The 14,899-nt window shown below is 46.7% G+C and overlaps 1 protein-coding gene across 2 annotated transcripts in view; it reads left to right on the top strand.

The window, feature by feature from the left end:
- Window positions 1-12,674, top strand: part of FNBP4 (formin binding protein 4) — a 247,377-nt gene extending 234,703 nt beyond the window's left edge. For both annotated transcript variants that reach the window (XM_086959754.1, XM_086959755.1), the window contains exon 18: window positions 11,733-12,674. In XM_086959754.1, the coding sequence (XP_086815880.1) occupies window positions 11,733-11,823 (91 nt within the window). In that variant the 3' untranslated portion in view covers window positions 11,824-12,674. The remainder of the gene's footprint in view (window positions 1-11,732) is intronic.
- Window positions 12,675-14,899: the final 2,225 nt, after the last annotated feature.

Raw genomic sequence — 14,899 nt, 5'->3', positions numbered from 1 at the left:
TCTACCATCGTTTTTAAAGCCGCCAAAGTGAACATTTCATATGTTAGTGATTATTATAAAGAATCCTTTGATATGGGTCCAAATGAACTTCTAATTGCAGCTCTGTCTGTCTGTCTCTGTCTCCTTCCTCCCTCCCTCTCATCTCACCATGCCTGTGTGTGCCCGGGCTGACACAGCTTCTGGGCACACACACACTCAGCCAGGCAGCCGCACCCGAGCACTTCACACCTCTTTAAGAGGCCATTAGCATGCTAATGAGCTTTGTTCAGCTCTTAGGCCCCTGCAGCCCCACTCGGACGGAAATCGCCTGCCCTCACAAAGTCTCTACAAAGGGAAGATCGGAGTGGAGCTGCGCCCCCCCCCCCGGATGGCGCCGAGCCCCCCCAGGGGGGCGCGCCCCACAGTTTGAAGAACCCTGCGCTAAAGCTAAGCGCACTCTCACTATCCCACCAAGGGCCCACTCCACCAGGAAGTTGGGGGCCTCTATGGCTTTCCTAGGTAACATTCCCTTAGAAGATATCTGTAGAGCAGCCACATGGTCTACCACACATACTTTCACTAAACACTACTGTGTAGACGTGCATTCCAAACAGCAGGCAGCTGTTGGTCAGGCTGTTTTCAAAACACTTTTTCAGACTGCTGCAGCTGGCACGGGCGGCCGCCGCTAATGGAGGGACTGCTATGTATTCTATGCACAGATATGAATTCCGCAGCCCACATGCCTCGAACTGCAAATGCTACTTACCAGTATGCATCTGTTCTTGGCATGTAGGGCTGCTGACATTCATATCGCCCACCCTCCTCCCCGGCGCCTGTAGCAGCTGCAGTATTTCATTCATATGTATATATGTATATGCTCATAGCATGGTCATCACTCACATACTTCACTCCATCTCTGCCAATGGCTAAAAACAATCTGGGGATGGAGGCGATGCCCATGCGCACTGTAGTCCAGGGGAGGAGCCACCTATCTCGTGATACTTCGAAGACTCTTCCAGGACAACAATGTGCAATCATCCGGACCCAACACTAGGCGGCGATCTATGCACAGATATGAATGTCAGCATCCCTACATGCCAAGAACAGATGCATACTGGTAAGTAGCATTTGCATTTCAGACTGTTGCAACAGACACGGGCAACCACCGCTAGGGAGAGAACTGCTGTATAGTCTATTCATAATGTACCATCTGCAGCCCAAATGCCTCAAACGGAATATGCTACTTACCAGTATGCATCTGTTCTTGGCATAGAGGGCTGCAGAGTGGTAGATGCCTCCCCGGAAACCTGTGTCTGTTCCAACAATATCTTATTTAGATACACTTACATGGGCATTTCTATCTGTATTCTATCATACTACTCCATCTAACCCTACTATGGCAAAACAATCTAAGGATGGAGCCGATGCCCATGCGCACTAGCAACCAAAGGAGGAGTCGCCAAGCTACAAAAGACTCTCAAAGACAAAAACAAGTGCAATCATCCGAGCCCAACACCAGATGGCGATCTATTCATAATGTACCACTCTGCAGCCCTCTATGCCAAGAACAGATGCATACTGGTAAGTAGCATATTCCTTCCGCAATCCACTTGATCAAAATCCTTACAAATCCACTGGTACTCCAGGCTTTGAATTCTTTGTCGGGCTGTCCAGTCGAGCTCTGTTAACCTGTAGCTTGCAGGGAGTCCACTGAGTCCTATTTCAGCAAGGTAATCCACAGGGCTGTAGTTTCAGAGGGTGCAGTCTTCATAGGTCAGGCCTTAGAGTTCCCTGCACAGCAAAATCTTTCCAGCTGGGCACTTCTTGCTTCAGTAAGTTTCAAGCAGCAGATCTGGAGGGCTCTGCACCCCTCAGATACTTATTCAAAATTCCCTGGGTCAAGCACCAGGTCACGTATGACCAATGAGAGCAGGGCAACTCCTCTTAGTTATGACCAAATCCTGTAGAGTGTGGCATTATTTTGTCCCAGAGTGCATCATTCTTCCAAACCATAATGGCTGAGTTAAAGGCATATGCGCTCCAGATTCTACACTTTGCATTAGATCGCCACCTGGTGTTGGGCTCGGATGATTGCTTGTTGTTTTCGTCTTGGAAGATGTCTTTGTTGTCACGAGATAGGTGACTCATCCCTTGAACAATAGTGCGCATGGGCATCGGCTCCATCCTTAGATTGTTTTTTTTCCTCCACTGTGTGGTGTCCTTTCATTTGGTATTCAAGGAGAGTGAATATGGTAAAACAGCTGGCTTCACATGCCTTTACAGAGTTTAGCCTAAGACTGCTTTGTCCACGCTACCTCTAGGATAGCTGGTCTATAAGGTTGACTTACAACCAATCATCATAAGGGTTGCTTGGCATGGTACAAGGTGATCACTAGAACTAGTGAGCATCATATACCAGGCCAACTTCTCACAGCAGGCTGGTGAGTACCAGTCCGGGAACCCACCAGAGGCTGGTAGTTTTTCAGGGGGCATCCCTAGGATGCCCTCTGAGTGCATTTTTCGTTAAATCCCCCACTGGCATCAGTGCGGGTTTAATGTGCTGAGAAGTTTGGTACCAAACTTGTCAGCCTTCAGTGTATCCATTATGGTGGTGTGGAGTTCGTAGGGACAACCTCCCAGCACCATATACTCTTAATGGCAGCACTGCACTTAGTGTCTAAGAATGGACTTGGGCACTGTAGGGGCACAGAGCTAATGCACCTGTACCCTCACTACTGGCATAGGGCACCCAGCTTCCTACAAAAGGTACCAGTGGTACCACAAGTCTTGTGACCAGAGAGGGTTTCTAAAAGAAGCTGCATGTATTGTGCCACCCTCAGAGACCCCTGACCTGACACACAAACTTCCATGTCAGATTGCGTTTTGGTGCTAACAAAACCTAACAGTCGACATGGGACACATCCTGGTGTGCCATGCCCACAAACACTGCCTGTGCCATAGGTAAGTTCCCCCTCTAGCAGGCCTCGTAGCCCTAAGGCAGGGTGCACTTTACCCCGGGGGAGGGCATAGCTACATGAGCAATATGCCCCTACATAATTCCATTCTTACACATTGTAAGTTCACTGAAGCCATATTGAGTACATGGGCTGGGAGGTTCTCATTACGAACTCCACTGCCCCACGATTGCTTCGCTGAATACTCAAAGGTCTGGTCTCAAACTTCTTAGAGGGCATCTTCGAAAGGGCCCTGAAAAATGACCAAGTACCTCTTGTCTAACTTACTGGTCTGCACCAGCCTGCCACACAGACCTGTTTCTGCCCCCCTGATATGGAGCCCTGGTGCTCTCGTGGATCAGGGACAACGGCTGCTTGGGGGTGGAGGTGCGTTACACCTACCCCCAAGCAGGAACAGCATTCAGGACGGTGAGCTTCCAAGGCTCCTGGCCCTTTGATATGCTAGCCGGGGCCTTACCTGCTAGTGGAGAGGCCTGACCCACTGACCAAGCCCCACATTTGGCTGCAAGGTCTATGGGAAATTTAGTAGTCAGGAGAGGTGTGTTCCCCTCCCTACCTGAACCATCCCTAAGGTGTCTTGGACCAAGGTGACCCCATCCTTAGGCTAAAATCCTCCCATTCAAGAGGGAGGATTTTCTATCAGGTTAGGGGATGTCTCCTCACCAATGGGAGGGGATATTCAAAGGGTGTAGTCACCATTGTGGCAAGCAGCCCATTGTATCGGTTACACCCCTAAATTTGGTATTTAGGGTCACCCCTGAACCTTGATCCTCAGACTCCTGCAACCTACGAAGACGGATGATGATGCTGGTCAGCAAATCCTGAAGACAACCACTGCCTTTGCCCCAGCCCTACTGGCTGATCTCCAGCTAAAGAGGCTGCCAAGACTCCTGTCCTGTGGACAGCGACTCCCAGGAAGACTGCCACTATTCAACAATGACCAGATCTACAGAGGACAGCGGCAATGTCCAGGAAGCTTCAACTGCAAGGACTCTGGATCCAGGCGGCTTTGTGATCCCAGCCCACTCTGCTTCTGATGCCCACGGCCCAAGTCTGAGTGGCTTTACTTGTCCAGTGAAGTCTCCCCAGCGATCTGAGCTCAACTCAATTGGTGGCTGGCCTCTTCTGGACACCACAAAGTTGCCTGCAGTCTCTACTGGAGCCGGTTGCGGTCAAGGAGATCCTTTGTGTAAGGAAAATCCGACACCCAGCCGATGGTGCCCAGCCCTCCTTCTACATCTCAACTTGCTTGCACTGCCGGTGGTCGCCTTTATCCGGCCACCTGGTCCGAGTCTGCAGCCTCATTGTGCGACCGAGATTCCCCATTGAAACGCATTGGGCGCCCAACGCGAATTTGCACCTTGCACCCAGTTGCCCTTGTGCTGCTGATGTAATGTTGGTGCTGCCTTGTGTGTCTCCCTGTGCTTGCTTTAACCCCGGGGTCTGTGCCTTGAAACTGCAGGTAATTCCCTGCAAACTGCACCTTTTAGGTGTCCCCAGTCTCCAATTAACATTGGACTCTGTGACCTCTGCACCCGGCAACCCCAGTGCTGATGGTGCAGTTCCTACTTTGGTCTGACCCTTGCCCGGTGTTTGCTCCAAAACCCCGAAAACTGGATGTGTAAGTTGAGTACTTGCAGGTAAATTCATATAACTTTTCCTTCTATTTCATTGCATTGCATTTCTGCTTATTGCATTTAAAGGTCTATCTTCTACAATTGCTGACTTCTACTGTTGCCGATTGACAATACCAAAGTATTTCTAGTACTGTAAAGTATTTTTACTGTCTTACAAAACAATTCCTACTGCATATTGAAAAGTGTTATATTCTATTCTTGAAACTGTTATTTTTCTGCAATTGAGTTCTTCTCGGTTGTAAAAAACAAAGTAATGTTCGTGGCATGTGGGCTGCTGAATTCATATCTGTGCATAGATCGCTGCCTAGTTTTGGGTCCGGATGATTGCACCTTGTTGTCTTGGAAGAGTCTTTGAAGTATCATGAGATAGGTGAATCCTCCCCTGGACTACAGTGCGCATGGGCATCCTCTCCATCCTCAGATTGTTTTTTCCGCCATTGAGTTCGGATGTTATTCCTATACTCCAACTTCGTAATCGAAACAAAACTTTTCTAAAGGCCAAAAGACCTTTGACGGTATTGTTCTCCTCGCTCGGTACTTATTGACTCGATCGAACTTTCCATCTCAGACCGGTCGTCGACGCAGGCCGTTGGGCCTTTTCGACGCCACGTGGGCCTGCTGTCAATGGAAAGGAGCCCGTTCAAAAGGTGCCCACAATGCCACTCCCAAGTTCCAGCATACTGACAAACACTCAGTATGCAACAAGTGCCTATCACCAGACCATAGGGAAGAAACCTGCCCAGCCTGTGCCCAATTCCGTTCAAATAAAACCATCCGGATTCGACGGACCGCTAGGCAAGAGATGCAGCGACAGGCTCCAGAACCAGACAACATCTTCGATGATGACCAAGAACTTCCAGAAGCGGCAGATTCGGACCTAGAGATCGTCACCGTCGAGGACCAATCGGACTCAGATGACGAGATCCCACTGGGGAAAATCGTGAGTACACTGCCCCGACACCGATTACCCCGTTACCGAAGGCACCGGTCGAGGCATCGCCTAAAGGCCTTAGCCAAGATCCAAAGAAACATTCCTCAGCCCCGCCGTCCGGCTCGGCTCCGAAACCAAAGACTAAGCCTTCAGAGACCCCAGGGCCGAGTAACGTTATCCCTAAGAAGGTTCTAGAACCTACAAAGGTCGTCTACCTGATGTACATCAAACCGAAAAAGGCCGTACAGCCTAAGAGCGAAGAGCGTCGACCCGAAGAAGGCCGTCGAGCCAAAAAGCGCCAAACTGAAGGCCGTTGAGCCAAGGAAGGGCGCTGAACCAAAAGGGCTCCGACCCGAAGAAGGCAGTCGAGCCAAAAAAGGCTGCGCTGCCGAAGGCCGTCGACCCAAAGAAGGTCGTCGACGCAAAGGGCGCCGTACCGAAGCCTGTGGTCCAGCCGGAGAAGGCTACCGAACCAAGGACAAGTGCTCCGACAAGACCGATCGATCCTAAAAAAGATATCGACTCGACAAAGGACAGTCAACCGAAAAAGCCTTTGAGCACAAGAAGCGTTTCGACCCTAAACACCCGGTCGATCTGCAATCACTAATTGACCCGAACAAGGGGGCCGAACCGAGAAAAACCAATAAGGCACAGAAAGTCGTCGAACCAAGAGAAGTTGTCGACCCGGAAGCAATAGTCGATCCACAACCGACTAAGCCAAAGAAGTCAAAGACACGGCCACGGACGGTGGAAGAAGAACTCTTCCATCCAGATCCATCAGACGACCAGGCAAAAATATATATAAACCCTGAGACTAGTAAAGTCACAATCCTGCACAGAAAGAGACTATTGGACACTGGCTCTCATTTCCCCATTCCTCTAAAGAAGGACTTTGGGACTTCTCCCTCTAGACCCTTCATTCCTTTCTATCCTACTATGCCTACTACGCCTTTTGCTCCTTACACTCCTTCTCAATCTGGGGACAATATCTGGGGACAATGAAGGCGACACAGGGGAAGATCCTCAATATAACTACCCAGAGGATCCTAACCCTCAAAATGAACCATGGGCAGCGCCAACTGATCCATATGACACGCATCCCATCCCTGACGTCTCCTCATACCCAACAAAGCCTTCACCTACTGACGACACCATTGTCTTCAACCAGCTAATAGGGCAGCGCAGTACCACAACGCAGATCTGCACAATGACCCTATAGAAGAAGACTTTCTCTTTGACACATTCCCTACTTCTGAGAAAAATGTCAGGACACTTCCTATGCTAAAAGGGTATTAAAACACGCGCCTGATATATTTAAAGATACAGCCAGGGCACGCATAATCAATCCCAGGATTGAAAAGAAATATAGAGCAACCCCTACAGACCCTACTTATATCAGAAGCCAGTTACCATTACACTCGCTGGTAGTGGCTAATGCACGTAAGAGGGCCAACTCACAGACAACAGGAGAGGCTCCTCCTCATGATAAAGAGTCCAAAATACTAGAGGCCTCGGGTAAAAGCCTCCAATTCATGGAGAATTGCAAATACACAAGCTCTGCTAGCTCGTTACGACAGAGCACACTATGACCAGCTTGAAAGTTTAATGCAACACCTGCCTGAGCCTTTCAAAGCCAAAGCCAATGACATCATACAGGAGGGAAAATGTATCACAAACGCCTCCATTAAATGTGCGCTTGACGCAGCTGACACTGCAGCCAGGTCCATTAATACTAGCGTTTTACTACGACGACACGCATGGCTGCGTTTTTGAGGCTTTAAGAATGAGGTGCAGTCCAAAATTCTTAACCAACCAGTCAATCAAGACTTCCTTTTTGGCCCGGCAGTCGCCACCATTTTAGATAAAATGAAGGACACAAACTGCAAAATCAATGTGTGCATTGCAGTTTCAACAACTCAGAAGTTCCTTTCGACGCTCCTAATACAGGGCAGCTACATGGGGCAATACCACAGATATCATCTACATACAAAGGCATCACCCAAGGTTCCTTTAACAAGAACTCCAACACAGGAGGTTATAGGGGCAACAATAACAAGGAAAGAGGACGTGGAGGCAATAACACCAGAGCCTCCACTGCCACAAAACAGTGACTTCATCACGCTACCTCCAGACCACCCAACACTGGTCGGAGGCAGACTCCAACAATTCCTACCTGTCTGGAATGCTATTACCCTGGACAGGTGGGTGAGACAAATTATCCAGTATAGTTATTGCCTAGAACTCACTTCTACTCCAACAAACATACCACCCAGACACCGTCCTATGTCCAAAGAACACATCACCCTGCTACAACAAGAGGTGAAATGCATGCTGGAAGAGGGGGCCATAGAGCCAGTTCCTTTCCAACACCAAGGGACAGGAGTATACTCCCTATACTTCCTTATTCCCAAGAAGGACGGCTCTCTCAGATTAATATGGGACCTCAGACCCCTAAATCAATACATACTGTCGGAGCACTTCCATATGGTCACACTAGAGCAAGTGCTCCCGTTGCTACAACAAGGGGTCTTCCTAGCAACATTGGACCTCAAGGATGCGTATTTTCACATACCCATCCATCCAGCTCACAGAAAATACCTCAGGTTCACAATAGAAGGTCAACACTACCAATTCAAGGTTCTCCCCTTCAGGATAACCACGGCTCCAAGAGTGTTTACAAAATGCTTAGCGACAGTGGCTACACACCTCAGGAGGCAACATATCTCAGGAGGCTTCACATCCATGTGTTCCTGTACCTAGACGATTGGCTAATACAAGCCAAATCGTAAGAACAGTGTGCAAGAGACACGTCTCAAACACTTCAGCTGCTACACAGCCTAGGCTTTTCGATAAACTACCCAAAATAGCATCTACAACCATCCCACACACAACAATATCTGGGAGCTACTATAGATACCTCAGTGGCAAAGGCATACCCAAACTCAGCAAGGATAGCCAGCATGCAGATGCTCATTCGCAAATTTCAGCCACAACACTCTGCCAGCTCGAGTCTTCATGCAGCTCATAGGCATGATGGCCTCCTGCATATTCATTGTCCCCCTTGCCAGACTTCAAATGCGTCCATTGCAAGAATGCCTAGCACGGCAATGGAACCAGGCTCAAGGACAACTAAAAGACCTAGTGTTGGTAGACAGTTGTACTCACAACTCTCTGCAGTGGTGGAACCCACAAAACCTTTCCAAGGGGCGACTGTTCCAAGAGCCGGTTCCAGAACTAGTACTAACAGTGGACGCATCACTGACAGGCTGGGGAGCCCACCTCCTTCACTACACAGTACAAGGGCTCTGGACAATCAAACAAAAGAAACTGCATATCAACCAACTAGAGTTGCTAGCGATATTCCTAGCCCTGAAAGCATTCCAAAAATACTTGTACAGCAAGACTGTGTTGATCCGGACGGACAACATGACCGCAATGTACTATATCCAGAAACAGGGAGGAACACGCTCTCCACAACTGTCCTACTTGGCACGGAGCATATGGAAGTGGGCAATTCCAAAAGACATCTTTCTCCTGGCAGAACACCTCCCAGGGAAAGACAATCAAATAGCGGACCTGCTCAGCAGGCACAGCTAGCAACTACACGGATGGGAGATTCACCCTCAAGTTCTCCAACCATTCTTCAAGCAGTGAGAGCACCCAGAGATAGACCGGTTTGCCACAAACGAAAACTCAAAATGCCAGTACTTTGCCGCCAGGTCCCACATCCGTTGTCACAAGGCAATGCGATATGGATGAACTGGTCAGGCAGATTTGCGTACGCTTTTTCCCCAGCACCACTGATTCTGCTGGTGGCACGCAAACTGCGGCAAGTCACTAACACTGATCCTAGTTGCTCCCACATGGGCGATAAAGCCATGGTACACAACGTTCCTGGAGCTTTCAGTAGTTCCTCATCAGAGGCTGCGCCTCGCACCCCATCTTCTAACTCAGAACCATGGAGAAATCAGACACCCAGATCCCAATCAGATGAACCTAGCGATCTGGCTCCTGAAGTCTTAGAATTTGGATACCTTAACTTATCAGTCAGTCAAAATACGCTTTATTCGATTTGTTTTAAAATCATAAAAGCCATAAAAACAACAATATATACAGTTTAAAACATCTAAATTCATTGTATATGGTTCATCCAAAACAGTCATTATATACATAGTGTGCAAAATAGGCAAGGCAGGTAATTTTAAATGGTCCTACTACACGTTGTTTCCTAGGTTTGAATTACAACAGTGGCAGACAAGGTCCTTGTTTTGATTCTATATGCTGCCACTAAAAAACTGGCCACAGAGTATGTAATACGGGTACTGCCAAGGGACTGTAGGTACACCAAAGTTGGCCTTACTTGAGTGAACCCTGCTTCTTTTAAAATCGGTAACAAATTAACTTATCTCCAGACTGCATGAACATCATTAAGGAGCCAAGACGACCAACTACGAGAGCGTGCTATGCAGCAAAATGGAAGAGATTTGTGATTTACTGCAACAATAACCAAATCAACCCATTAGATGCTTCCATACAGAAAATGATGTTACCAGCTGCATCTTCAAAGATGTAACCTAGCCTACTCTTCTATAAGACTACACCTAACTGCTATAGCAACGTACCTTCAAAACAGGCCACACCTTTCACTGTTTAGAGTACCAGCAATCAAGGCTTTTATGGAGGGTCTTAAAATGGTGATCCCTCCGAGACACACACCTTCTCCAGTCTGGAATCTAAATATAGTACTTACCAGACTTATGGGACCTCCATTCGAACCTCTACACTCATGCGAACTGCAATTCCTAACGTGGAAGGTGGCATTCTTGATTGCCATTACCTCACTCAGGCGAGTTAGCGAGCTACAAGCACTAACAATTCAAGAACCCTTCATGCAAGTACATGCTAACAGGGTAGTTCTTAGGACAAACCCTAAGTTTATGCCAAAGGTCGTATCAAATTTCCATATTAATCAATCAATAGAACTGCCAGTGTTCTTCTCATATTTTTGTTTTTTATAAAAAACAAAAATGAGTAATGGGTATAAATAAAATTACCTGTTCAGGTGTTCTTGATTGACACTTGTCATTTTCTAAATAATTTCAATTATTGAGGTGTGGGCAGTTTCTATTGTTTCTCAATATATGTAAAACAGCCACATGGACTACTATACACACTTTCACAAAACACTACTGTGTAGAAGTGCAAGCAAAGTAGCAAGCTGCTGTAGGCCAGGCTGTCCTCAAACCTCTTTCAAACTGCTGCAGCTGGCACAGGTAACCACCACTAGAGGAGATACTGCTATACAGTCAATGCACAGATATGAATTCAGCAGCCCACATGCCTCTAACGGAATATGCTACTTACCAGTATGCATCTGTTCTTGGCATGTAGGGCTGCTGACATTCATATCGCCCACCCTCCTCCCTGGCGCCTGTCGCAGCTGCAGCATTATCTTTTCATGGGCATCTCTTACTTTACTAACTCCATCTCTGCCACAATGGCGAAAAACAATCTGAGGATGGAGAAGATGCCCATGCGCACTGTAGTCCAGGGGAGGAGTCACCTATCTCGTGATAATTCGAAGACTCTTCCAGGACAACAAGGTGCAATCATCCGCACCCAACACTAGGCGGCGATCTATGCACAGATATGAATGTCAGCAGCCCTACATGCCAAGAACAGATGCATACTGGTAAGTAGCATATTCCTTTTTATACAAAACCATTGGTCTTGGATTCAGTCTGGGTGTGTGTGATCATTACTTGCCTGAGTGTGTACAATAAATGCTTAACACCGCCCTGTGATGAGTCTAGCTGCTCGACCACACTGCCACAAATAGAATTTTTAGCATTATTTACTTTTTCCTCTGTAAACCTGTCTGTGCACACTATACCTTCGGTATAGTATATACAAAGCCAGCTTCCTCCAGCCCTTGGATACTGTTACATGCATTGATACTGCTTGAGTAGGGTCTAGCACAGCAGTACTTGGTTACCCTGTGGAATGCTTTTTACCTCCTTAGTCCACAGTTGCTACGGGCAGCGTGCTTTAGCTCTGGTCACCGTGGATAGAACACTAATGCTCATTAGTTCTTGTTATTGTAGGGAAGGACTGTTGTGCTCATTCATCCATATTGTGAGGATGCATGTTAGCCCTTTGCTTTCTGTCGCAAAGAACACTTTTTAACACATTGTCTTTTTTTTTTTTCAGTGGATTGGCCGAAAAGAATGCTAACTTTGAGGCGATTCCTACAGACTGGAGAAGTCGAATCAAAAGAAAGAAAATGGCTTCGAGTACATGAGATGTGGCGCAGTTTTTTTTACACATGTACAGTTTATTATTTTTATAAATATTGCCAGAGAAACTATAAATGTTTGTTTCCTTGAATATTCCAAGCGGATGCTCTGTTCACACCGAATTGTGTGATTGGTCTCGAATAATTCTCAACTAGTTGTTGACCAGACACATACAACTTCCTGCCTCCGAATCAGCTCTTCATGCCCCAAGTATCTCCTGGCCTCTGGTCTGCAGCTGAAGTCAGTCCTTGATCTCTCTTCCAGTTGTGTTCAATTTGTACTGAACATCTGGTTCTCGCTTCCTAGAACCTTTTTCAACTTTCACTTCAAGTTAGTATTATGAATGATTGGAGACCACAAAATGACCCAGTTTCCAAAATATAGGTATTTGTTACTCTTCTCTAAGAGCAGTCTACCCTGACTTTAAGATACCTAAGACAACCTGCCTCACAGTGAGGAGGAGAAAGCAGCCTGTCCCTTACGCAACGGTTACATATTAAATGACCTTATTTGGCCCATTGGAAATAGTGTTGCCTCTTCCATTAACCATTGCACTGCAAGTCTTGTACTGCCAGTGTGCCTTGCCCCTGTGGACCTCCGTACCCCAGTGCTGATGGGCTTTTTATTGAAGCTTCGCCTCTAATTGTGAACAGCGCATCCCTTTTCAGTATTTAGGTCCGAAGGAGCAGGGTATGTGGAGCATTTCCCAGTTGTAGTTTTCTGATAATCTCGTGATTCTCTGGGTTGTTTGAGGATTCACCTGGTAAACTCCAGAAAAGCAATTGGTGGTTTGTACTCCTTCACTTTTGACTTTGTAAATTTGTACATATTCACTAATAAAATTTCCTTTTTTTTACTTGTTTGTATTTGTGCTTCTGTTGGCCATCTAGGTCCAATGAATATATATTTCATGAATGTGGCAAAACGGGGTAGAGTGTGAGGCGGTGACAATATGTAACTTACGCTGATTTCAGATACAGTAGAATTTGTTTTATAAATGTATTTTATAAATGTATTTCTTATATTGTTTGGTAAAGTCCTAATGTACACCCAGAGGTTTTTGGCTCTTGAGATTTATTTAGACCTGGAAGGTATCCTCACTACTTGTATTAACGACTGCTAAGGGGGTAAAGCCATAACTCTCTACCCTTAGCACTTTTGTTTTTCGAAAATTAAATGGCAAACCTTCTTTTCAGTTCAGTCGTAAACTAGAATGACTCGAGTACCCTGAAACATTCCGTGCACCCAGACTCCACTTGAGATTTATTTTTTCCCCTCACTATTGCATCTAGGCTTTTTTTTATGCTTTGATGCAACTGAATGATGTGGGTGACTTTGGTGTGGGAACACACAAGGGCACCAAACTGACTTAAACTCTGAGGACCAAGAAAGAAAGTGAAACATCTTAGAAGCTATATCTTCGAGCGTCTGGTCTTCTGTGCGAATGTCTCCGGGAGGCAGTTTTCATGTTGAACATTTTCTTTTAAATGTTCTCAGTGCAATACCGTTTTTCTCTGACAGACAAAGCCTCGTTTGCACAGTATCTGGGTAGCCAAGCTTTTCACTGTAAAAAGACTATAGAGGGTAAGGCATGAGGATGGGTGCACTCCAGCTATTCTACAAAGCACTGAAGTGGCCTAGATTTCTGTACAGAGCAGTCCATCATGATGTCAATAGATGAAGATTCCACCCAGAGATTAGAGAACTGATTATTAATACAGCAAAGAGGTTCTACTCCAATCCCATAAAGATAGAAACTTTATGCCTCACGACATAATATATTTAGGCGACCATCAGGCGGTCTGTCCATCCTTATTAAACACGCCAGTAAAAGAGTAGCCACTGAAATACCAACCAAATCGCAAGCCCTTCAAGTTCTCCTGATAAAAGGTACAAAGTTCAACTCTCAGCCCCTACGTCTGCTGTTGGTAAACTTGTCCTGAATCCTGCACCGCTCCAGAAAAACCAGGGCTTAGCCTTAGTTGCAAACACAGTTTACAAGCTGCTGACCAAATAAGAGTCCCACCAGGCAATTATAGCCAGGGACTTTAATCTTGGGAACCTGGGCAAGCCTCTAAATTCACTCAAGCTACCCGGTGTTGCTGCACCCTCTAAATGTTCTCCTTTCCAATTATAACCTTAGCTCAAGTCATAAAGGAAGCCTGCTCACCCCATTGGCACCCCGACCCCTACGTTTAGGAATATCTCCACAATAGACTACGTCTTTATCAGTGAAGGGCTGGACCCAATGCTCCAAGACTTAATCGACAACAGGAAGGAGAGCGACCACAGACCCATACATATAACTTTCCAGCTAGTATCCACCGATTTCCCCATTGGAGAACCAACGGGGGTGTGCTCCATAAAATCTTACATAGAATTAAATGGGCCACCAAACTAAGGGTGACTCTCCAAGCCCGAATAGACAGAAGAAAACCAGTCACTATATCAACCAGATGGAAAACACCTTTTGATCACTGGGAGAACCTCGTATTGAACCTTCAGCAGATGTTGGGGAATGGGCAACAGATTTTATTTATTTATTTATTTAGCGATTTGTAAAGCGCCTGGTGACCCGAAGGCATCCCCGCGCTAATGATACATGTGCGAGCCAAAGGGGAAAGGGAGTTTATTTGGGGAACAGACACCTTGCAGTCGTTTAATCTCAACACAGATCCATCCCCACGCCTGCAAACACACCCTCCAGAGGGCCCTGGCTGCCAGAAGAAGAGGTGGTATCCCAGGTAATGACCATACTATCTCCCACCCTAGGGCAATTTACACGCTTAAAATCTAGCCGCATAAAAAGGAGCTCAGTGAAGCAGAGTGGCTCAGGATTTTCATGTTACTAAAAGAGAATATCCACACTAGATTGTGGAAGTATATAAATTGCCTGGGCAACCCAGGGCACACTAAGGAAAACAGTGTGGTGGAAAAGGATTAGATTTGTCATGTGGAACGGTTATATACATCCTGCCAAGCAGCAGACTCCTCTCTGCCCCTCCCTATCCCAGAGTGGGGCCCAACACGGGATGACGATCACAGTAAATATGGGATTCCTGCCTTTGTGCTTAAAACAGC

The sequence above is a fragment of the Lissotriton vulgaris genome, chromosome 2_2 (assembly GCF_964263255.1).
Source record: "Lissotriton vulgaris chromosome 2_2, aLisVul1.2, whole genome shotgun sequence".
Taxonomy (NCBI): Eukaryota; Metazoa; Chordata; class Amphibia; order Caudata; family Salamandridae; genus Lissotriton; species Lissotriton vulgaris.
The sequence above is the reverse complement of the archived record's forward strand: the minus strand, read 5'-3'. Positions and strand labels throughout refer to the sequence as shown.